Below are 24,446 nucleotides of genomic sequence, written 5' to 3'. Positions count from 1 at the left end.
GGTTTGGTTTTAGTGGGCAGTCTGTGCTGAAGCTGCTGGACCCAAAGAAACAGGTCCATGCTGAATCTCCCTCTCTCTGACATCTCTCCTTTAAGAACTTGTATTGGATAGTTCCTTTTTTGCAAAGGGGTGTTTATGGGATTGTTGGAAGTATTTGGAACAGCATCACTAATTTGGGGTAGTCTGTTGGGTTTTCGGATAGGTTAAGTTATTCTATATTTTGTTCTCATTCAGTAATCTTGCCAATAAATTCTGTTTTATTGAAAACTAAGTGGTTGGGCCAGCTGCATCACACCTGGAATATCTACTGTACACCTGCTGAAAACAACTAGCAAATTTAGGGTCTGGGCTACTTTCTTTAAACGTTTTGAGGGAGTCTGGCCTGGTCCATAATAGATTGGGAACTTTTCGCGGGATTTGTTCTATAGTTCCAAATTGGGGTTAGAGTTATTGGACTCAAAGGCAGGGAGTGCCAGGTGTTCGTGTCTTTTGTTCTGGGTGTTAATGTCTGTTGGGTAAAACAGTGCTCGAGATAGCATTGCTTCTTTCAGTCACTAAAAGTTTTCTGAGGGTGGAAGAAGTGACTTTGGGGGGTTTTACAAAAGGTAAATAAGACCACGCTGCTGGAATTAGCAGACAACCTGGGGTTGGACCTTCCTCCTTCTGTAAGGAAAGGAGAGATAATTACACCAATATCACAGCATCTAAATTACAGCAATAGCTCCGCCATCAGAATCTTTGGAGATGGCTAAAGTTCAATTGAAAATGAAGCGGCGTGAGTTAAAGGCAAACAACAAGGAGAAGGCAACGGAAATGAAATGGTTTGAATTACGATTAAAAGAAGAGGATAGAGAAAAAGAATGAATCGCTTTAGCAGAACAAAAAGAAAAAGAGAGAGAAAGAAAGATGAAAGGAGAGAGAGGAAGGAAGAAAGAGAGGGAGGGTGTTTGAACTGCAGAACTTGGAACTTAGGAAAGTCAACGTCCGAGGAACAGGAGAATCAATGTTTCGGGTATAAGCTCTTCATCAGGAATGAGGCTTTTGGGATGGGGCTGAGACATAAATAGGAGAGGGTTGAAGCTCGGAGGACAGGTAGATGGAGGTGCGGGTGGAACTGATAGGTCGGAGAGGAGGTTGGAGCAGATGGGTCGGAAAGAAGGAAGTTGGACAGGTAGGACCGGTCAAGGAGGCAGTGCCGATTTGGAGGCTTGGGGCTGAGATAAGGTGGGGGGAGGGGAAATGAGGAAACTGGTGAAATCCACATTGATCCCTTTTGGTTGCGGGATCCCAAGGCGGAATATGAGGCATTCTTCCTTCAGGCATTGAGTGGTAAGGGTAAGGCGATGGAGGAGGCCGGACACCAACCTGTGGATCATTTCAGAGAACATCTCTGGGACACCCGCACCAACCAACCCCACCACCTATTGCTGAGCACTTTAATTCCCCCTCCCATTCCAAGGCCATGCAGGTCATGGGCCTCCTCCATCGCCTAACCCTCACCACCTGACACCTGGAGGAAGAAAGCCTCATTTTCTGCCTTGGGACCCTCACAGGATCAATGTGGACTTCACTGGTTTCCTCATTTCCTGCAGAGAATGTTTCAGGAATCTAAGGAGGGTCCATGGTCAAACCTACATTGAGTTTGAAAGGATCAAACAAAGTAATATTGATAAGTGGATGAGGGCATTAAAAATAGAGCACACTTATGATGCTCTTAGAGAGACGATTATTTTGGAGGAGTTCAAAAATTCATTTCCTGAAGTAGTGAGAACTCATGGAAAAGCAGAGAGTTAAAATGGCAAGATTAGCAGCTGAAATGGCTGATGAACCTTGAGTTGGTCCATAAATCAAAGTTTGGCTTCCAACTTCAATTTCAATCCATGAGAGATAGAAATTAGGGAAAAGATAAATCCTCGAATGGAATGGGAAAGGTAGATCCGGGTGAAGATCATAAGGATAACTTATCACAGGGTAAAAAGGAAACCCTTGAAGGGGAAAGAGAAATTAAAAAGCTCACTGAAATAAAGTAGGTCACGTGAAATCATAGTGTTAGTGGGTTAGGAAAGACACTGGGAAGCCAGATGCAAGAAAACAGGATATGCCAGTGAATTTTGTTGGAGTGGTAACAGAAAGCGCTGTGGAGGCTGGAAAGCTGCACCAGAATGTACAACCTGGTCAGAGTTTGGCTAAGGAGGAAGTGCCAGATCTTCTTAAACCATATACCTGCAAAGGTAAAGTTTACTCGCATAAGCGAGGAGTAGCAGATAAAGAGGTTACAGTACTAAGAGATTCAGGATCCTCTCAATTGTGGATGTTGAAAGATGAGGAGATATGTACCTCTGAAGGACTATTGCCAGAATAGGTAGTAGTAACCGGAATTCACGGTGAGACAAGATGTGCTCAATCATGTAGAATTAGGTTAGCATGTCCAGTGAAGAGTGGAGAAGTCGCAGTACGAATACTGGACAAACTTTCAGCTCCAAGAATAAAATTTGTCCTTGCTAATGATATAGCTGGTTCGCAGGTAGGAGTACTGTCTACTTTGTTTGAAAAGACAGTGGAAGCACAGGCAACTGAACTATCGCAGGACACGTATCTAGAGATTTTTCCTGACTGAGGTCACAAAGCCACCAGTTGAAACAGAAGAGATCAAAGTGCACAGATAAGAAAGTTGAAGTAGAATTAGTGGACACCCTGTTTGATCAGATGGTTGAGGCAAACCAGGGACAGATAGATGACAAAGGAAACATCTTTAATCAGATAAATTAACTGAGTTACAGCAGAAAGAAGAAAATTTAAAGCGATTATATCAAAAGGCATACACGGAAAAAGAATCCAAATGTATCCCTAAATGCTACCGTCTTAAAAATGATGTCTTAATAAGGAAATAGAGATCATCACAAATTTAAGCAGATGAGAAATGGGCAGAAATTCATCATGTTTTTTGCCAGTGGGCTATAGAAAGGAGCTGTTGTGAGTGGTGCATGAACTACCAGTGAGGGGACATTTAGGGGTGAGGAAAAACTCAAGCTCAAATACAAGCTAAGTTTTACTGGCCTGGACTGCACAAGGATATAGTTGATGTGTTCCAGACATGTCATACATGTCAGGTAATTGGAAAACCACAGGCAGTAATAAAATCTGCACCTTAATACCTTTCCTGCATTTGATGAACCTTTTGCAAGAGTCTTAATTGATTGCGTAGGACCCCTACCTAAAATAAAAAGTGTGAATCAGTATTAGTCAACAATAATGGACGTGTGGACGTGTCCACTAGATTTCTATAGGCTGTTCCACTATGCATTATCACAGCTAAAAGGATTATAGAGGAGTTGCTCAAATTTTTCATTGAAAACTGACTACCCACAGGGATACAATTAAATAAAGGATCAAACTTCACATCAAAATAATTCAAGGAAGTTATGGACAGCTTAAGAATAAAACAATTCAAATCTACCTCATACCACCCAGAATTGCAGGGGGCACTAGAAAGGTAACATCAGACATTAAAGACTATGTTGAGGGCTTGTAGACAAGACTATCCAGATGATTGGGATAAAGGAATTCCATTTATACTTTTTGTGATCAGAGATGCACCAAATGAATTGACCAAATTCAGTCCATTTGGATTAGTTTTTGGGCATGAAGTGAGAGGACCACGAAAGTTGATTAAGGGGAAACTTCTAAGTCAGAATTCAAAGACCACATATTTGGATTATGTGTCAAATTTTAGGAAATGATTAAATAGAGCCAGGGAGTTGGTTAGACGGCATTTAAAAGTATCACAGCATGCAATGAAACAGGAAGCAGACAAGAAATCAAAAACTCACAATTTTGCTGTCGGCGATAAGGTGTTAGTGTTACTTTCAGTGATAGGTGAATCTTTAAAAGCAAGGTTTAGTGGACGTTATCAAGATGAAAGGAAATTAAGTGAAGTGAACTATTTGTTAAGGACTCCAGACAGAAAGAAATCTCAGAATGTGTCATGTGGATATGCTCAAAAGTTATTTTGACAGGGAAGGAAAGCCAAAGGTTGCAACCCAGAGAGAAAAACCACGTTCAGAGGATTCTGAATTGGACATTCCTCAAATTAAATTGAACAATGAGGAAGTTGTCAAAAATTAGGTTAAATTATTGAATTACCTTCCAGAGGAAAATGGAAGTGATTTGGAAGAGTTATTAATATCACATGGGGAGATATGTGGAAATAAGCTGGGAAGTACTAACCCAATTGTGCATGATCTATCTATAGGAGATGCTTTTCCAATTAAGCAACATCCTTATAGGCATAACCCTCTTAAGTTGGCATAGGTTCAAAAGGAGATTGAATGCATGCTCCAAGACAACATAATCGAAGTGAGTTTCAGTAAGTGGAGTTTGCCAATAGTAATGGAGCCAAAACCAGATGGTACCCAACAGTTACATGTGGACTATCGCAAAGTCAATGCAATTACAAAGACTGATGAATATCTGATTTCACGTTTAGAAGAATGTGTTGAAAAGGTGGGACAAGCAACTTATATTTCTAAGTTGGACTTGCTCAGAGGATACTGGCAGGTATCTTTGTCTGAAAGAGGGAAGACAAATTTGGCTTTCATAATGCCGAATGGACTATATCAGGTTAAAGTTATGCCATTTGGTATGAAAAATGCCCCAACCACATTTCAGAAACTAACCAATAGGATCATTTCCAGATTACCCAATTGTATCATATGTATAGTTGACCTGGCAATATTTTAGTCACACATGGAAGAAAGATTTGCAACATTTATCAGAATTGTTCAATTGACTTCAGGAGGCAGGCTTGATGATAAACCAGGCTAAAAGTGAGTCACCTTCCTGGGACATGGACAAATGGCCCCACGGAATGCAAAAACAAATGTAATTGGGGAGTTTCCCATTCCATCAACAAAAAGAGTAATACTACGATTTCTGGGATTGAGTGGATTTTATCGAAAATTTGTCCCAAATTTTAGCAGTGTTGCCGCTCCACTCACTGAATTGCTAAAAAAAGGCAAGATATTTCAGTGGACAATGGACTGTCAGAAGGCATTTGACATCCTGAAAGCTGCGTTAACCACTCCCCCAGAGTTAGCCACGCCTAATTACGCAGAACCATTCAAAGTGGCTATCGGTGCAAGTAATGTGGTTGTCAGTGCTGTGCTCTTACATGAAGATGATGTGAAAACAGAAAGACCTATCGGACATTTTTCCAGGAAACTGAACATTCATCAGCAGAAATATTGGACAGTTGAGAAGGAGTTGGCATTACAACATTTCAATGTTCATGTTACCAGTAATTCACCTGAGACAAAGTCTTGCTGAATGAAGAGACCTTGGAGTGCAGGTTTTTAATTCCTTGAAAGTAGAGTCACAGGTAGATTAGATAGTGAAGAAGATATTTCGTATGCTTTCCTTTATTGGTCAGAGCACTGAGTGCAGGAGTTGGGAGGTCATGTTGTGACTGTACAGGACATTGGTTAGGCCATTTTTGGAATATTGCATGCAATTCTGGACTCCTTCCTACCTGAAGAATATTGTGAAACTTGAATGGGTTCAGAAAAGACTTACAAGAATGTTACCAGGGCTGGAGGATTTGAGCTACAGGGACAGGTTAAATAGGCTGGGATTGTTTTCCCTGGAGCATTGGAGGCTGAGGGGTGTCCTGAGAGTTGTTTGTAAAATCATGAGATGCATGGATAGGGTAAATAGACAAGGTCTTTTCCCTGGTGTGGGGACTCCAGAACTAAATGGCATAAGTTTAGGGTGAGAGTGGAAAGATATAAAAGGGACCTAAGGGACAATCTTTTCACACAGAGGGTGGTGTATATAAGGTATGAGCTGCCAGAGGAAGTGGTGGAAGCTGATACAATTGCAGCATTCAAAAGGCATCTGGATGGGTGTATGAATAGGAAGGGTTTAGAGGGATATGGACCAAGTGCTGGTAAATCAGACTAGAACAGGTTGGATGAGTTGGACTGAAGGGTCTGTTTCTGTGCTGTTCATCTCTATGACTCAATGAATCTATATGCACTGATCATAACCTTTTGAAATTTGTGGAGAAATTTAAGAAGAAAAATTCCAGACGATTTAGATGGAGCTTGTTGTTACAGCCATTCAATTTGAAGCTTGCGCATGTGGCAGGATGAGAAAATGTGATTGCCGACGCATTGTTGAGACGTAAATGAGAAATGGAGGCATTTGGTGGCAGGAGAAAAGCTGACTGTGACAAAGTTTAGTAGTGCATGTTTGCATGATTATTGTCAGTGTAATGTATATGGGTGTTGCAGTCTACTAAAAAAAATAAGATTAAGGGGTTTTAAAAGAAGCCATCTTTGGATATTGTTGGTTCATTTCTTTTAAAAGAGGAGGTGTGATGATGCTACTCCTTTAACAAGGTTATGTTGTCCTTGGTTTTTTTCTTCAGAGAGTTCATAGCAGAGAGTCTGGGGTGTCTAGGTTTGAAGGGCTTTAGGGCAAGTTTAATTATAGCTGACAGATACTGCCTCAGGAAAAAGGCTTTCAAATAAAAAAAACACCTGTACAATAAAAGAGGAGTGGCTAGTTCTCCCAGCTCAACTTTTCTCTGGTTTGGTTTGGTTTTAGCAGGCAGTCTGTGGTGAAGCATGGACCCGAGAAAGCAGGTCCATGCTGATCCTCCCTCTCTCTGACATCTCTCCTATAAGAACCTGTGTTAGATTTTTCCTTTTTTAGCAAAGGAGTGTTTGTGGGATTGTTGGAAGTATTTGGAACATTAAGTTGGGGTAATCTGTTGGCTTTTTGGATAGTTTAAGTTATTCTATATTCTGTTCTCATTTGTTTGTGTTTCATTCGGTAATCTTGCAAATAAATTCTGTTTTGTTGAAAACTAAGTGGTTGGGCCAGTTGTATCACACCTGGAATATTTACTGTACACCTGCTGAAAACAACTAGCAAGGTTAGGGTCCAGGCAAAAGTGAGAACTGCAGATGCTGGAAACCAGAGTTTAGATCAGAGTGGTGCTGGAAAAGCACAGCAGGTCAGGCAGTATCCGAGGAGTAGGAAAATCCATGTTTTGGGCAAAAGCCCTTCATCAGGAATGGAGGCAAGGTTAGGGTCCAGGCTGCTTTCTTAAAATGTTTTGAGGGGGTCTGGCGTGGTCCATAACATCATCCAGCAACAATAACAATTTATATTCATATATATTTTTAATGTAAGAAATGTCTATGGCATTTCTCAGGGATGTTACAGTGCAATGTGTGACATTGGGCAACATAAAAAGATATTAGCTCAAATGACCAATTGTTTGGTCAGAGGTAGTTTTGAGAAGTATTTTAAAGGATGCAAGTGAGGTAAGTGAGCAGAGAGATGTAGGGAGAGAGTTTCAGAATTTAGGGCTGAGACAGTTAAAGACATGGCCATCAATGGTAGAACAACTTTTTAAAATATATTTTTATTGAAAAGTATATATTTTTTAATATTACAACAAATACAAAACAATACAATTCAAAACAATACAAAGAAAGAACACAAAAAAGAGGCTTAAAAACCCAACCCGCTCTCATGTACAAGTGTATAAATATATATAGAAAAATACATATTAAAAAACTCAACTAACTATTTAGCGAAATAAATAATAACCTCCAACAAACTAATAAATAGTAATAACTCAGCCACACAGAACACTATGTTTGCAGTTCCTCCTCCCTGGATGTTGGATTTATAATTTATCCACACACTCTCTTGCCTTCTCTGACATGTCAAAGAGATGTATGGATTCATCTAAGGTGGCCCGAAGCACCGCTGGGTACCTCAGAGAATACTGGATCCCATGCATCCTCGGTCTTTTCTTGACACCGTCATAGGATTTTCTTTTCTGGGTTACCACTGCATAGAAGTCCTGGAAGAACATGATCTCAGAGCCCTTATAAGTTAGGGCCTTTGGATCCTTCTCCTGGATTCTGGAAGCTTCCACGATTCTTTCCTTATTTATATAATGATGAAAGCGCACCAAGAGAGGACGAGGATGTTGACCCAGACCTGACCTCCTCGCCGTGACTTGGTGAGCTCTCTCGATCTTCAAGCCTCTCATTCCAGTCTCCAAGTTAAGGAATTTCAGCAACCAGTCCTCAATAAATTCCACTGGCTACTCACCTTCCTTACCCTCAGGCAGACTGACAATCCGAATATTTTTTCTCCTGCCCTTGTTCTTGAGATCATCCACTTGGTCATGCAAACATTGGGCCTGCGTCTCCAGGGCTTGGATCCTATCCTTGGAGGAACTGGTATCAGCTTCCACCACTGTGACTCTGTGCTCAACCTCATTCGTCCTTTTTTTCCAGCTCTCCCAGCTGTTGTTCACTCTTCTGCAGCATGATAGAGGTTGGGGCCAGCTTCTACTCTATCTGCATACCCAGCATCTTGCGAGATTTCATGAGCTCCTTCACCAGGGCCTGGTAGGTAATCGAGTCTGAGGATCCTGCAGGCTGGGCCGCGGGCCCGGCCTTGAACATTCCTCCTCCCTTCTTTGGCATTTCTGGACGGTAAAAACGCAGGTAAGTTAATTTTCCACAATTTCCTGGGACTCCTCACAAACTTTTCAGAGTCCCAGGATATCGTGATGGTCCTGGTTGGGTGGGTTAGAATTTCGTCCCGCTTGTGCTGCGATGTGGAGCGCTGCACCGCAATCCTTCTAGATCGCGATTTGGAGATGTCGGTGTTGGACTGGGGTGTACAAAGTTAAAAATCACTGAACACCAGGTTATAGTCCAACAGGTTTAATTGGAAGCACACGAGCTTTCGGAGCGATGCTCCTTCATCAGGTGATTGTGGAGGGCTCGATCATAACACAGAATTTATAGCAAAAATTTGCAGTGTGATGTAACTGAAATTATACATTGAAAAATTGATTGTCTGTTGAGCCTTTCATCTGTTAGAATACAGTGATAGTTTCACTTCTTTCATGTGTAAATCACAAACCCTTTTTTTTAAGGTTACATTCTCGGGTTAGCTATTAACAATGGTGATAGCTAGACAATATGTTGAAGGTGTTAGCCCCCTGTGTTCTCTGTCTATGACCTGATGTTTAGATTGATTCTAATCTAAAAAGTGAGATAACAGAGTTTTACACAAATTCATGCAGTTTTTGAGCTCAGAGTTCTACATGAACGTATGCAGTTTTTGAGCAAAGTGCAATGTAACTCTGCAAGTACACATTCACCCCACAAAATATATGTGTGCATGTGGGTCTTTGTCTGTGTGTGTGTGTCTGTCTGGGGTGGGGGTTGTGAGTGTGAGAAAGTGTGTGTGTGTGTGTGTGTAGTGAGTGCAGAGTGTCTTAAGTCTGTGAGGGGGTGCATGTGTGGGAGTGTGTGTGTCTATAAGGGTGTGTGTGGGTGTCTGTGTGCACGTCTGTGTGTACCTGTGTCCATGTGTACGTGAGAGTGTGTGTGTGTAGAAATTTGTGTGTGTGTGTGTGTGTGTGTGTGTATGTGTGTGTAGTGCAATGGTGATCACCTGTAATGTGACATGAACCCAAGGTCCCGGTTGAGGCCCTCCCTATGGGTACCGAACTTAGCTAATCAACCTCTGCTCAGCCACTTTCCTCTACTGCCTGTCCCGAAGTCCACACGGACACAGGTACACACAGGCGCACATACAGACACCCACACACCCTTATAGATACACACACTCCCACACATGCACCCCCTCACAGACTTAAGACACTCTGCACTCACTACACACACACACACACTTTCTCACACTCACAACCCTCACCCCAGACAGACACACACACACAGACAGACAAAGACCCACATGCACACATATATTTTGTGTGGTGAATTTGTACTTGCAGAGTTACATTGCACTTTGCTCAAAAACTGCATACATTCATGCAGAACTCTGAGCTCAAAAACTGCATGAATTTATGTAAAACTCTGTTATCTCACTTTTTAGATTAGAATCAATCTAAACATCAGGTCATAGACAGAGAACATGGGGGGCTAACACCTTCAACATATTGTCTAGCTATCACTGTTGCTAACAGCTAACCCGAGAATGCAACTTTAAAAAAAAGGGTTTTGTGATTTACATATGAAAGAAGTGAAACTATCACTGTAGTCTAACAGATGAAAGGCTCAACAGACAATCAATTTTTCAATGTATAATTTCAGTTACATCACACTGCAAATTTTTGCTATAAATTCTGTGTTACGATCGAGCCCTCCACAATCACCTGATGAAGGAGCGTCGCTCCGAAAGCTAGTGTGCTTCCAATTAAACCTGTTGGACTATAACCTGATGTTCTGTGATTTTTAACCTTCTAGATCGCCGCCATCTTGGATCCCCCTTGTTGGAACAATTTTAATCTTGAATGTAAATGGTAGCAGAATGTCTAAGCCACCAAATTCTGTTGCTACTCCATTTTAAGCATGGTTGAGTGTGACTGTTATTGAACGAGTGGGTTATAAAAGCATGAATGATACAACAGATAGATGGGGACAGGCAGACATCAGAGGTTTTAGAAAAAAGATAACATCTCAATTTTTAGGACTTTTGGGAACAATTTTAACTTTACTCGCTGATGAGAAGCCCAAAGGGTGTGGATGAATACTGATTTTACACTCAGTCAATGATATTCTATTCCACTGTTAAGGAATCTGACAAACTTGGGTGCAGTCTGCCTGATAATAATGGGCAGATTGTAAAATTAGTGCTTTACTGGATCTGTGATTTTCCTATTTAGCATTTTAAGTTAAACTTGCTGCCTTTCTTCTAGGAACCATGCTGCCCAATCAATACGCATTCTGTCTGTGGGCTTGTCAATTCTATTTCCGTCCAGCAAAATGCAAAAACAATATGCAATGACATTTCTTCAGTCTTTGAAGGGTTAATGGTTTTTGTTCATTGCATATTACTTTGTTTGGGAAGGGCTTCATAAACACAGCTGCAGGGTTAAGGGCCAGCTTATTTGTTTATTTAAAGAGACAATTGTGTCATCAGGTTGTCAAGGTGTCTCCAGGGAAACAGGAAATTTGGAGAGGACAGTGAATATACAATAATTAAAACAGGGATTCTAGTCTTCCTTTGAGAACTGCTTTGCCCTTTACATGGGAGCGAATGGAGATTGTGTTGAATCACAGAACAACAATTGTGTAACGCAGATTTCTAAAATTACATTAGGATCAAGGGTCAAGGGAACACTCAAGCTTCCTCTTCAATGGAGCACTATAGACAGTGGTAGGTTATTGTAGAAAAATAATTAGCCATGAATAAATATTGATCTCGAAATACAGCTTTCAGAAAAGTATCTCATCAATTCAATATTTCTGTTGTGAAAGGTAACTGAAAATTTATGCTTCAAATGTATGATAATTCCTGAACCTGCTGTTGTTAGCAACCAGTCATGAATAACCAGTTATTTTGTTATTAATATGAAATACATACACGCATATCAAATGCATGGACAAGAAAAGCCCATTCGTACATTAAGGCTGCTGAATGTAGAATGGCAGAAACCTCCTGACTAAACAGACATTTCACTATCACCTTTCTACTCAACCCTGCAGCTCTGCAAATACTGCAGTAAGGAAAGACAAATGTTAAATCCAGGGCCACATTGCATTTTGGAATTTTCTGACACTGCCTTTCCTTGACTTGCAGAAGTATTCCCATTATTGAATGCCACACCTTCAATGTCCTTGGGGACGAAAGGCTTATGCTTTCCTGCTCCTCGGATGCTGCCTAACCTGTTGTGTTTTTCCAGCACCATACTTATCTATCCTTGGGGATAGGGCTGGGGAACTATGGTCTGAGCATTAACTGAAGTAACAGCATAAATACTGTTTCTACAAGGACAGAGGCTAAGCATTTTCTGTGAGTGAAAGACCTCCTGATATTCAAACCTTACCACAAACTACAAGGCAAGGTCAAGGGTGTTAGTGTGATGAAATATGCTTTACTTGCCTTGATGAGTACAGCTCCAGCAACACTCTTCAAGTTCACAACATCTAGGTCAAAGACACCTACTTAAAACCCTATTCACGATTTTAAACAGTCACTCCGTCCACCTTCTGGGCTCTGTGGCAGCAATGTGTATCTATTGTAAGACTTATTGCAACAACCCGCCAAACAATAGTTTCCAAACTTGTGAACTCTATTGCCCAGAAGAACAAGGGAAGTTAACACATGGAAAACCCTTCAAATACCACTTTACTTCCTAAGCACAAACCATCCTGATTTTGAATTAGATTACTGTGTCTTCATTTTTGTTGGTCCCTTCCTAACTTTATTGTGGGTGCATGTACACCATTTAGCCTGCAGTTATTCAAGAAGGAAGTTTAACATCACTGCTTATATCTTATAGTCAGTGTGTCATTGTACTTTTTAGAGACTTGCTCATGGTATCATCATAGTATCATAGTATGTTACCTGAGGGTATAAAGGTCTCATACTACATCTTACCTTGGATCACTTGAAGCGTAATACTCTACTAACCATAAAATATAGGAGCAAAAGTACATTCAGCCCATTGAGTCTGCTCTAACATTCAATGAGATCATGGCAGATCTGCTAACCCTCAATTCCATATCCCTGCCTTTTCCCCGAACCCTTGATTCCCTTATGGATTAAAAACCTGCCTCTCTCAATGTTGAATATAGCTAATGACTCAGCCTGAACACCTTTTTGGGTAAAGAATTCCCCAGATTCACTACCCTCAGAGAAAAAATACCTCACCTCTGTTGTAAATGACTCCTTATTCTCAGATTTTGCCCTCTGTTCCTAGATTCTCCCACAAGAGGAGATAACCTTTCTGTATCTACCCTGCTAAGTCCTCTAGGAATCTTGTATGTTTCAATAAGGTTGCCTCTCATTTTTCACTATTCCAATGAGTACAGACCCATCCTGCTCAACCTCTCCTCATAAGACAGTCCCCCTATATCTGGTATCAGCATAGTGAACCCTTCTCTGGACTGCCTCCAATGTGGGTACATCATTCCTTAGATAAGGGGCTCAAAACTGTTCATAGTATTCCATATGTTGTCTGCCTTGTATAGTTTTAGCAAATTTGCTCTTCTTTTATACTCTATTTCCTTTGAAATAAACATCAACATTCCATTTCCCTTTTCTATTACCCTTTGAACTTGGATGCTAACTTTTTGTGAGTCATGGATGAGAAATCCCAAATCCTTCTGTTCTGTAAATTCCTTCTGTTTTTCTTTTTAAATAATGCTCTGCTGGAAGCTTGCTGTTATAACTTAATAGATTAACTTTAGCTCAGACCCTTGTGCACTTGAGGAATGTAATCTTTGTACATAATGGAAGTTGTATTAAATGCCTGTTGGATTCATCAATACATGATATCCACATCAATTTCTTACATTATATAAGATAACATAAGCATTGCTACACCAGGTAAAACATCCAGTTGGAGGCAAAATCACAGCAACTACAAGATTTTTAAGAATAATTGGGGATGGTCAAATATATGTGCTAGCCTTGTCAGCACCTCCCCAACCTAAATCCATTAACTAATATTTTAAAAATCCTTTATTATTGGTTGACAGAAAGATCTTGCCAGGAAATATGGTAGTATGCCGTTACTTTGTATTACCTTATTTTTTTCTTATTCATTATTCTGTCATTATTCTTTATCTTTCATTGTGCACAACTATTTCACCAAACCTTAGTTAACCTTTTGAAATACACAGATGTCTGACTAAATTCCGAGAGAATTTTGTTGCCTTTTTACATTTGCTTTTTGCAGTGCTTAGCCTCTGAGATCAAGTCAGTGAAACAATTAACCTTTTCAACCATTAGTTCTTTGGGTTAATTGTAATGTCTCCTTTGCTCTTTTGAGCTCTAATTATTTTATTCTTCCATGTGTGAGCAAATGTCCAGCATTTCTTCCTACCATGTAGTATATTTAAAGGTGAGAATATGGACTCAGTAGTGTCTGTCCTTTGATGCAATGATTACCCTCAGGAATTCAAAACTACATGCAGCCAAATGCCACCTTGATGAATGCTTTCACGCTTACAAAATGGACACATGCCAGAAATTTGCACAGCAGGTAAATCCACTGATTTGATGGGATAAGTAATGCCATTTTGGAGCTGAAAACTCCAGTCAGCTCCATATCTTTATTCCACAGCTAAACATGTGTTATGCAGCTTAAAAATCTATCTTCCACCCAGTGTAATTTAAAGACATCAACTGCTTCTAGGTTTACTGTTTATGGCTGCTTTTTCATGGCTGTTGCTAAAATTCTACGTGCCTTTCGTGCTTTCCGTAGCTTTTTTTACAATTTACAGTTTTCAGGAATGATGTTGTGGCAAGTGTTGAAGCTCTCTTGCTGACTTAAACCTATGTGCTTAAACCATTTGGGTGCACTTATCAGTTTTCCCCTTGATATAAAGCATCACTCAGAGAATTAAGAGGGACCATGTGTAAGCTGCTGAAAGACAGAGCAGGAGGAGGGAGAGAGAGTTCTCTAAAGGAGGCCATATTTGCCCAGAGTGTTCATGGTGCTATTCTATGACCTGAACTACAGTTGAACTAATGTTTAAGACATCGCTTTACCAGGAAGGCCAACAATGAAATCTTCTAGCATTCAGAGCCACGATTCAAAACATAGCAAATTTGTCAAAGTTAATAGTAATGAAGCTCGTTTTTAAGTGTCCAGTTCCTTCCAGACTGATGCTGAAGATATAAGCTGAAATAACTTCACAGAGGCTGGCATCCCATCAGGAACTCATCCTTTATTTAACATGCATAGTAATTGACACTGGTTCAGCTTTCTCAGAGCCAGCTTTCAGAGTGAGTAGGATCTCTGACACTCCTATTTATATCTGTCACCAGGGATCCCTGATTGGACCAGGTTAACAGCCCCAATCAGGGAACTCATATTCTCTGATGTCCACCTGGTTGACCTCGTTACAATTACTACATCAATGACATCTTGAAGTTATCTCCTACCGAGTACCAAGGGTTCTTTGCAAAGAGAGAGAATTGCATTTCAGTCTGTCGGCTTCCTCACTGTGCAGGTTGCTGTTACAGAGTCAATTCAACCATCAGTCCCACATTTTACCTTTCTGTTTACACTGGCTATCATGTCGTCATCTTGGCCGCAACGCTGAAAGAAAAATCTGCACAAAATAAATATTCCAAGTTATGTTTATAAATGAAATCATGCCATATCGCATAAAAATTTAGAGTAATCACCCTTGTGCATGTCTATGGTCTGTGAGTTTATGCTTGACTGCAGTTTCCATCCAGTGTTACCCCACTAGCTTCAAATGCCTGGTGGAAAGCTGCTGATTTTAGTCAAGGAGATTGTAGATGGCCTTGGAATATAACCTTGAGGACTTGGCTTCAGATTGTGCTGTCTCTAAGGAAGCAATACAAATATAGTCAGAGTGGCAGGGAGAGGAGCAGGAATGCAGTCATCCTGAAGAACAGCCCGTTTATTAACCATGGAGCATCTACTGCTACAGAAAGATGGCTTCCTACTATTCCTAATAATCTATCGGAGGACAAATTCAAGTCAAACTTGAAAGGGTTTGATTTACAATGATGTTGCCAGTGTTGGACAGTTTGAGAATGGCTGAATAGGCTGGAACATCAAGGGTAGAGGGGTGACTTTATGGCTGTTTATAAAATCACGAGAGGGGTGAATAGGGTATATAGACATAGTCTTTTCCCTGCGGTGAGGCAGTCCAGAACTAGAGGACATAGGTTTAAGGTGAGAGAGAAAGGATTTAAAAGGGATCTAAGGGGCAATTGTTTCACCTAAAGGGTGGTGCTCAAATGGAATGATGTGCCAGAGGAAGTGGTGGAGGCTGGTACATTTTCAACATTTAAAAGGCAACTGGATGGGTACATAAATTGGAAGGGTTTAGAGGGATAAGGGCCAAATGCTGGCAGATGGGTTTTGATTTATTTAGGATATCTGTTCAGCATGGTTGAGTTGGACTGAAGGGTCTTTTTCTGTGCAGTATATCTCTATGACTAAGTTTATTCAAACACTGGAATCCAATTTCCTGACATTAGCTGTTTGAAGGTGTGTGACATTAGAGATTGTGTAACTTCTACAGCAGCACTCAGACATTGATGGAAGTTGCTTGTGCTGAAATGGAAGCTGAATCAGATACTGCATCTGTGTTTAGGCCGACAAATTAATTGATGGAGTTGGAAAGCATGTCTATTCAGGAAAGGGTTGATTCTGTGTGTTGCACAAAACCCTGTACCAGGTGGTTCTCCATCTTCCTTGCAGGCTTCCAAATGCAACAAACATTTTATTGTGAATGCCAATCTTTCAGCATGGTGGTCCAATAAATCCTTATCTAAAGCTCCTGTATTGGAGCTTGTATGCCAATCTATTCTCTGCAGAGCTGGCATCTGTGCTGTGCCACTCCCCTGCCTTTACTTAAGACCATTTGTATCTGGTGCCTCATCATGTGCAGATCCCTTATCTCTGCTATCATTTACGTTAGAACTTGATCAGATATCTATGAGCATTGTTTAATTATCTCTTGCAGGGTATTTTACCCTTAATGTAGCAATGCTTGGGTCATCCTTCATAACAGAATAAACTGGGTGTGGATATTGTAGATTTAAAGAATCTTACAGACTTTTATTACAGGGAACTATTGTGTACTACATTCGCATGCACATAAATGTCGGGGCTATTCGATTGTAACTGAAGAGCATGCTTCCAGTTTTATATCATGCTTCAAGTTAAGGCAAAATGGACTGTGAGAACTTTCTAATCTCAGGTCATATGCTCAGGGCATATGTTATAATACAATGATGATGTCATGACCATATCTGTTAAAGGTAAACTGACATACTGACCATGAGACATAACAAAACAAGATGAAACCAGGTAGTACTGTGTCTTCATTATCATTCTCCTCTTGGTCTTTCTTCACCTGCCAACTTGCATATCTGAGGAATCGGAAAAGAGAAAGATGCAGGGTGAAGAATGTGTGATTAGAAAAGAAAGAAGTGCACACTTACACCTTGTGCAGTTGTACAGGAGAGGAGGTTGTGGATTGAGGGGATGATAACATGTGAGAAAGACAATTACATTTGAGGACGTTATCATCTTCAATGGATTCTGTTCTACAACTGGTCACAATATCAGAAATGGTTCTTCTGGTAATGCCCATCACAATCTGCTCTGTTGGGTTAGAGCATGCAGGTCTCCACCTCCAACTCCCACCCAATCCAGTTAGCTCCCAGTGCTTTGTTATGAACCACCTTCTCCTGCATTAGAGAGGTGTGTCAGTGAGGCTATGAAAATGGTTAATAGTTTGTAATATAATACAGCTGCTAAATGGAAATGTGAGGCTGGTAAAAGTGCTCAGTGTGTGAGTAAATTAATATTAGGTATGCATTCTGGTTGATAGAGATAGTTTGTGGCTGAGTGATGGGAATACGTGACTTGAACAGCATGTCAAGCTATTGCTACAGTTTGTGGCATTATGGAATTTGGAGATTCATTCACTGACCTTGACAATTTGCGTTGGTTCATTAAACTTTTTACAACAATGCATCAAGATTCTTGGAGCTACATTTGTGACATTGACCTCTGTGGCTTCCCATTCCCGGTCCCTTCTCACCAGGTGTACCGTCTATTTTAAATAACAAGTTAGAATTTTGAGGGGCTACTGTTGTGCTTCCAACCAATCAATGGTTCATGTCTGCTAGATGCCAAAATTTGATAATGAGCAATGTCCTGACTCATTGGGATTGTGCACAGGAATTCATGCCTCACTATTCTTGGAGTTGTCACGAATGTGAAAATGTGTTTAAATCACAGAAATGTCCAATCCTACCTAACTGTCTAATTGAGACTAAAACAATATTCCCTCAAGGTTTTCTTTATCATTTGTAAATAACTACTTTATTGTAATCTAACTGTTTACAAGCAATGGCAGAAAGTAGATGAGATAAATTGCTAACCTATATCTTAAACTTTACCCTTTTAAAAATTTCCATTCACACATACAACAGACTGACAAACACAGACAAGACATAAACATTATTGGTGGACACAAAGAAAAGTTTGATCACATTAGGTCAGAACACAAATTTAAGTGTATTATTATCTTTCGGTTCCTTTCATTTCCTTCTGATGTTTTGCTAATGAGGTGATGTATGCACTGTTTTTCATTCATTGGTTGAAGATTTGCCCTTTCAATGTTTTTGAAGATGATTTTTCCCTTTCAACAGGGGATCTGCAGAGAGAGCTGTTTACAGAGGAAAGGCGAGATAGAAAAGCTAGCAGTTAGGGATTTTCTTTTATTTTGTCGTGCACAGAATGGAGAGAAGAGAAATGGATGTTTTCTCTTCAATCAGAACTTCAGTTTCTTTAGCTTTCAGTTATAAAATAGAATTCTTTCATGTACACTTATTTCTTTATTTCCCCAGGGAACTGTAATAATTTCCTGGCCCCATCACCTAACCTACACATCCCTAGACAATTTAGCATGTCCAATCTGACTAACCAACACATCTTAGGACTGGGAACTTATGTAACAGTAAAATTTCTTTTCATTGATTTTGACAAGTTTTTTTTCATAATCCCTTTTAGTAGCTCTGATAAGTTGCTTAATGGGTCTTTTTATCTTTTCCATTCAGCAGGGTCTGCTCTGCCTTTTTTCATTTTTGTGGAGATGGTTCAAAAATGAACCATAGGGTTTCCATGCATTAGCAAGTGTCTAAAGCTGGTAGTGGGACATGATATTTGAAGATGCATTCACTGGCACTGACCTCTTGTGTGAGCTCAGTACAATTCACCTGGTACTGTATCTTGGTTTGACTACCTGCTCCTAGCGCCTTCACGATGTCTGGAAGACTGTTGAACTTCTGTGATTAAAGGATCTCTCTCATCATGGCAACCTCCTGTACCAGTGTTGTATCAATCATGGAGCCTATATTGGATTATGTTCTGATTTTTTTTGTGTCTTACTGAGATCAACCTTACAGAAAGATGGTTAGTGGCCCAATAATCCAGATAAATGTTGTGGGCTATGGTTCGGATTTCACCTCAGCTGGTGGAATTTAAATTCATTTAATAAAAGTATAGAATATAAAGTTAATGTCAGTAATGAAGATCATATCAACTATCATTGATTGTTCTAAAATAGAATCTGGTTCACTAATATTCTTTCCAGAATGTTGTGCCTTGCTGGTGTAATGTTTTTGAAATTTCACCTCACTATCCCTGGAGTTATCATAAAGGATAAAGGTTTTATAAAGTATGCAAGTTCCCCAATTTACCTGTATTTTCAACCCAAGTGAATTGGAGAGGTACCATGGGGTTCCTGAGCACCTGGCAAATATTAGATGTTCGTGTTTGCAGACTGGGACGGTTGGTGCATGTGGTTGGACCCCATGGATTGTGCCCTAAGATATGGTTTTGCCATGAGTGCCTGGAGGCTCTTTGCAGGCAGCCACAAGCTGGAGTCTCAAGGTACCTGCTCTGAGTTCCATGTTGAGAATTCCCGGCATCTAGTTTGCTCGCTGGCTTTGGGAATACCGGACACTCCATATTGACGAGATGAGCTGTGCAGTTAGCAATGTCGTCAACAAGTGTCAATTGGCTCTTAATAGTTAATTTGCTGCTGACTGGCAAGAATTTCACCTTGACACCTAGTATTTGCATAAAAGAGGCAGCAAATTGCTTCCATCTTCAAGACAAACTTCACTGGACTTTTCGCACAATTCTGCACAAATCTTACCATTGCCCATGTAATTCAGACTGCTATAAAGTTCCACCCATAGAAAAGAAGTTCCAAAATTGCATTATAGTTGAATGCGCATAAAGACCATAGATTGATGACATCAAATATTACTTTCCATAACATTAATAAGGAGGAAAATGGCAAAGAATCCATATTTTTCCTAGACTTTTATCAAATACTAGATTACTGTTTGTTTCACACTACATTCTGGCATATACTAGTCAGACTCTCAGGAAATTCACAGTGAGTTGCGACTGATAGATCAGCATGGAACACAGTGCAAATTTTGGTTTAATTTTGGCATTAATCAAGTTCAGGAATTGTGTAAGTGTGAAATGCTAAGAATTCTCTGAATCAGGTTTGATGCCACGGTTGTAATACTCAATCCAAATGCACTGACTCAGAAAGCCATTTAAGGCTGTAAGCATGTTGAGTGAGCTCTTGCTGTTGTGCCATGAGCCACAGAAAAGAATTCCCACTGAAGTTACGTCATAAAAATGCACTAATCCTCAGCATCATAGAAATTCACATTAATTATGTGCAATCTGCAAGAGATGAGTCAATATAAACAAGGAATAAAGTTCCAGACAAAAATGTTTAGTATAATAAATCAATATGCTGATATCGCATATATTGAATATTATTTTTGCATTCAGACTTGTCAACAGATTGTTGATAAACATAAAAGCATCTGGTACAGTGGGATTTAACCATAACAGTGCCATTCTAAAACTTACTGGGTTTAACACTGAATAGAATATATAAGCCATTACATTAAATTATAATGCTATTGGTTTCACTTATTATAGCCTTGTTACGCTTCTAACATGATTATGTGAATTATGTTTTAGATGGCAGAGTGTACGCTTTGGGAGGCATGGGCTCAGATGCTGCTCCACAAGCTCTGGTACGTGTGTATGAACCAGCCAGGGATTATTGGCAACCCCTACCACCGATGCCAACACCACAGTATGCAGCCTGTTCTTTCATCAAGGGCAATAAAATCTATGTCCTAGGTAAATGACCACTTCTAGATGGCTGCATTTAATATCTTGTTGCAGTTACTTTGTTCTTTATGAACACATTAGTATTTTAGCTGTAGTTTCACAATGTTATTGCTTATTTGACACAATTGCTGAAGAAGTTCTCTACATGAGCCGGAAATAATCCTCATCTTAAGGTTGAGAATGAAGAAGTAACATTAGGAGAAGACTATTCAGAGAACCTGCTCTGTCTTTGAATAAAATCATAAATGTTTTGCCATTCATTGTTCTTTCCCCATACCCTTTGATTTTCTTGGTTCACGAATCCTAATCATTGTAATGTCCTCTTGACTGTACTGAGAGAATGAGGAGATCTGACCACTAGTGTTGCATACTCTTTTTATCACTCTTTCTACAAGTGGATTACTGCTACTGCCTTGATTCCACTTCGGGAAGTGGAATGGGTTTCTGCTGGGTGAGCAGCTAACAACAAGCCCCAGATTTCTAAGATTCTTCTAACTCCAGGCAGATTCTGCACAGCACATATTCAGATTGAGATATGTCCCACGGTTAGTTTGAATTCAAACACCAAAAGATGCTAAAGACAGTAATCCTTTCAAATGGCCTATTCACTAAGGAATCCAATACTAAATTGAAGGAGTCAAAATGTAGGCTACATTGATTTAGGAATGAAGAGGTATCACAGACTAATGTCCATGTTCCAGAAACACATGTGTTGCAATACTGGCTGATATATTAGGAACTCGTCCACTGAGTCCTCTCACACTGCCTCCACTGCAGTTCATGGTTATTCTAGCTAGATAAGGCCCAGGAAAGTGGGAATACTCATCTTAAGAAGGAACTGGTCTCATCTTCTACATTCCAGAGTTCTTAAAGCAGGAGACTCTGTCCTATTCAGGGACAAATCCTAGCTCCTTGAAAGTAGAGCCACAAGTAGATAGGATAGTGAAGAAGGCATTTGGTATGCTTTCCGTTATTGGTCAGAGTATTGAGTACAGGAGTTGGGAGGTCATGTTGCGGCTGTACAGGACATTGGTTAAGCCACTGTTGGAATATTGCATGCAATTCTGGTCCCCTTCCTATCGGAAAGATGTTGTGAACCTTGAAAGGGTTCATAAAAGATTTACAAGGATGTTGCCAGGTTGGAGAATTTGAGCTATAGGGAGAGGTTGAATAGGCTGGGGCTGTTTTCCCTGGAGCATTGAAGGCTGACAGGTGACCTTATCAAGGTTTATAAAATCATGAGGGGCATGGAAAAGATAAATAGACAAAGCCTTTTCTAAAACTTACTGGGGAGTACAGTACTAGAGGGCATAGGTTTAGGGTGAGAGGGGAAAGATATAAATGGGGCAACTTTTTCACGCAGAGGGTGGTACGTGTGTGGAATGAGCTGCCAGAGGAAGTGGTGGAGGCTGGTACAATTGCAGCATTTAAAAGCCATTTGGATGGGTATATGATTAGGAAGGGTTTGGAGGGATATGGGCCAGGTGCTGGCAGGTGGGACTATATTGGGTTGGGATATCTGGTCGGCATGGACAAGTTAGACCGAAGGGTCTGTTTCCATGCTGTACATCCCTATGAATCTAAGAGGAAACCAGAAGTAACTTTGGGATCTCATTTGGGACATCATCTTTTTCTGAGCCGTTCTGCTACAGGATAAAGTTCTTCTGTTTGGATATCGTATAATCCAAAAGGAAATTAAATTGATCACATTATTAAGTTTTAAAACTTCAAGTCAATAGCTCAAAGGAATCTGCTGGAACAGCTGAGGGATCAAAACGTGCAGTGCAATCAGCCATCATTCAGACATATCTGATTTGATCTAAAGCTGATCTTTTGTGTAGTATGCATCTGGAAAAACAATGCCTTGTGTTCACTCACAACCACTGTCACACCCAATGTATACTTGCATTGGTTATCCATCCATGGGTAACATGAACTTCAGTTTAGTAAGTCTTCTTTGTCATGTGAATCCAAATGGGAGGGAGGATGCCTCAAATTCATTTATCTAAAAAGATGGAGCAGCTTTTGATGGATATCCACACAGAACAGTTAACTGAAGCCTGAGGTCCAGTCTCAGGCCATTTTTGCCCCACATCTCCATTCCACACAAAAATACATGTTGCAACCCTCGTGTCTTCAACTGGATACTAACAGACATATTTTGAAAGAACAAAAAAGGTACATTTCAGGAAGTGGACTTTTGCCCCACCAAGCCCTCGCTGACACTTAACACCTTTCTAAACTAAACTTTCTAAAGATTTTGCCTCAAAATGGTCTATATCCCTCTATTTTCTGCGTATTCATTTATCTGTCAAGATGTCTTTTAAATGTTGCGAATGTATTTACTTCTATCACCTCCTCTGGGAGTGCATTCCAGGTACTTATCACCCTTTTCTTTCACATCTTCTTTTAAACTTTCCCCCTTTTAACTTAATTTAGCACAATTAGTAACTAATTTTCTGCCCTGGGAAAAACGCTCCGAGTATCCATTCTATCTGTGCCTCTCATAAACTTCAATTGGTCACCCGTCCGCCTCTAATCCTCAAATGAAAACAAACCAATTTTGTCAAATCTCTCCTCATAGCTAATATCCTCCAAACCAGGCAATATCCTGGTAAAGATTTTCTGTACCCTCTGCAAAGTCTCCACATCCTTTTGGTAGGGTGGCGATCAGACTGTGCGTAATATTCCAAACGAGACCTGACTAACATTCTGTACAGCTGCAATATGGCTTGCCAATTTTTATACACTCTACCCTATAGGTATCTTGATGAAGGGCTACTAAAATCTAAAATCCCAATATTTCCATGGAAGGCTATACACTCACAGGTTTACATATAGTCAACAATATTTAGCCAACAGCAAAGTAAAAATGTTTCAACAAATGTTCCCTGCCAGAGTCATCTACCTATTTATAAAATGATGCATGTACTGTTGAAGTACAGTGATCCAAACCCTTTATTTCATCTTAGGAGGAAGACAGGGCAAACTACCTGTGACCGCATTTGAAGCCTTAGACTTGGAAACAAAGAGCTGGACCAAATATCCAAGCATTCCTACCCGCCGTGCATTTGCTAATTGTGCTATGACTGAGAAATGCTTTTACAGCCTTGGAGGTCTTCAGCAACCAGGCCCTCATAACTTCTACTCCAGGCCACATTTTGTCAATACAGTGGAAGTGTTTGACATAGAACAAGGTAAGTTAAGCACTTTCTTTTTATTTTACTTGATGGTTTTATTTCTTTTCTCACTACATTTTAGTTTTAGCCGACATGGGCTCCACTGAGCATTGCCATTGGAAGAATTTTAATTAAATGGAATGTACTCTCTTCCAAAGTTTTCTTCAACTGGGCAGCAGGACAAGCCTTGCATCATTTGTTTTTATCTTCCTGTTTCTGGTGAACCATTGACTCTTCTCCACAGCGTATCTCTGTATCTCTCCATAGCGACGCAGTTGAAGTTGGTAACTTAGAGACGTAGCTTAATGTGCTGGTGCTGTCAAGCAAGGAAGTGGCAGAGGGATTAAAAAATATCCCACCTACTCCCATTGTAAGCAAAACAAAATTCTGAAGATGAGCAGGAATTAGTGAAATATTAAAGCAATGGCCTGAAATAACTTTCCTTATCTTTGCTGCTAAATGTGTTTTATGATGGATTATCTCGATTTTGTTGGTTAATCTATTGCTCGTGAGGGGGTGGTAATTGA

General features: G+C 40.2%; 1 protein-coding gene across 4 annotated transcripts in view; it reads left to right on the top strand.

The window, feature by feature from the left end:
• The window catches only part of LOC140483676 (kelch domain-containing protein 8B-like), a 202,986-nt gene that overhangs the window by 48,121 nt on the left and 130,419 nt on the right, over positions 1 to 24,446 (top strand). For all 4 annotated transcript variants that reach the window (XM_072582044.1, XM_072582047.1, XM_072582046.1 and 1 more), the window contains exons 3-4: positions 20,585 to 20,749; positions 23,713 to 23,937. In XM_072582044.1, the coding sequence (XP_072438145.1) occupies positions 20,585 to 20,749; positions 23,713 to 23,937 (390 nt within the window). The remainder of the gene's footprint in view (positions 1 to 20,584; positions 20,750 to 23,712; positions 23,938 to 24,446) is intronic.

This window comes from Chiloscyllium punctatum, chromosome 12 (genome assembly GCF_047496795.1).
Source record: "Chiloscyllium punctatum isolate Juve2018m chromosome 12, sChiPun1.3, whole genome shotgun sequence".
Taxonomy (NCBI): Eukaryota; Metazoa; Chordata; class Chondrichthyes; order Orectolobiformes; family Hemiscylliidae; genus Chiloscyllium; species Chiloscyllium punctatum.
The sequence above is the reverse complement of the archived record's forward strand: the minus strand, read 5'-3'. Positions and strand labels throughout refer to the sequence as shown.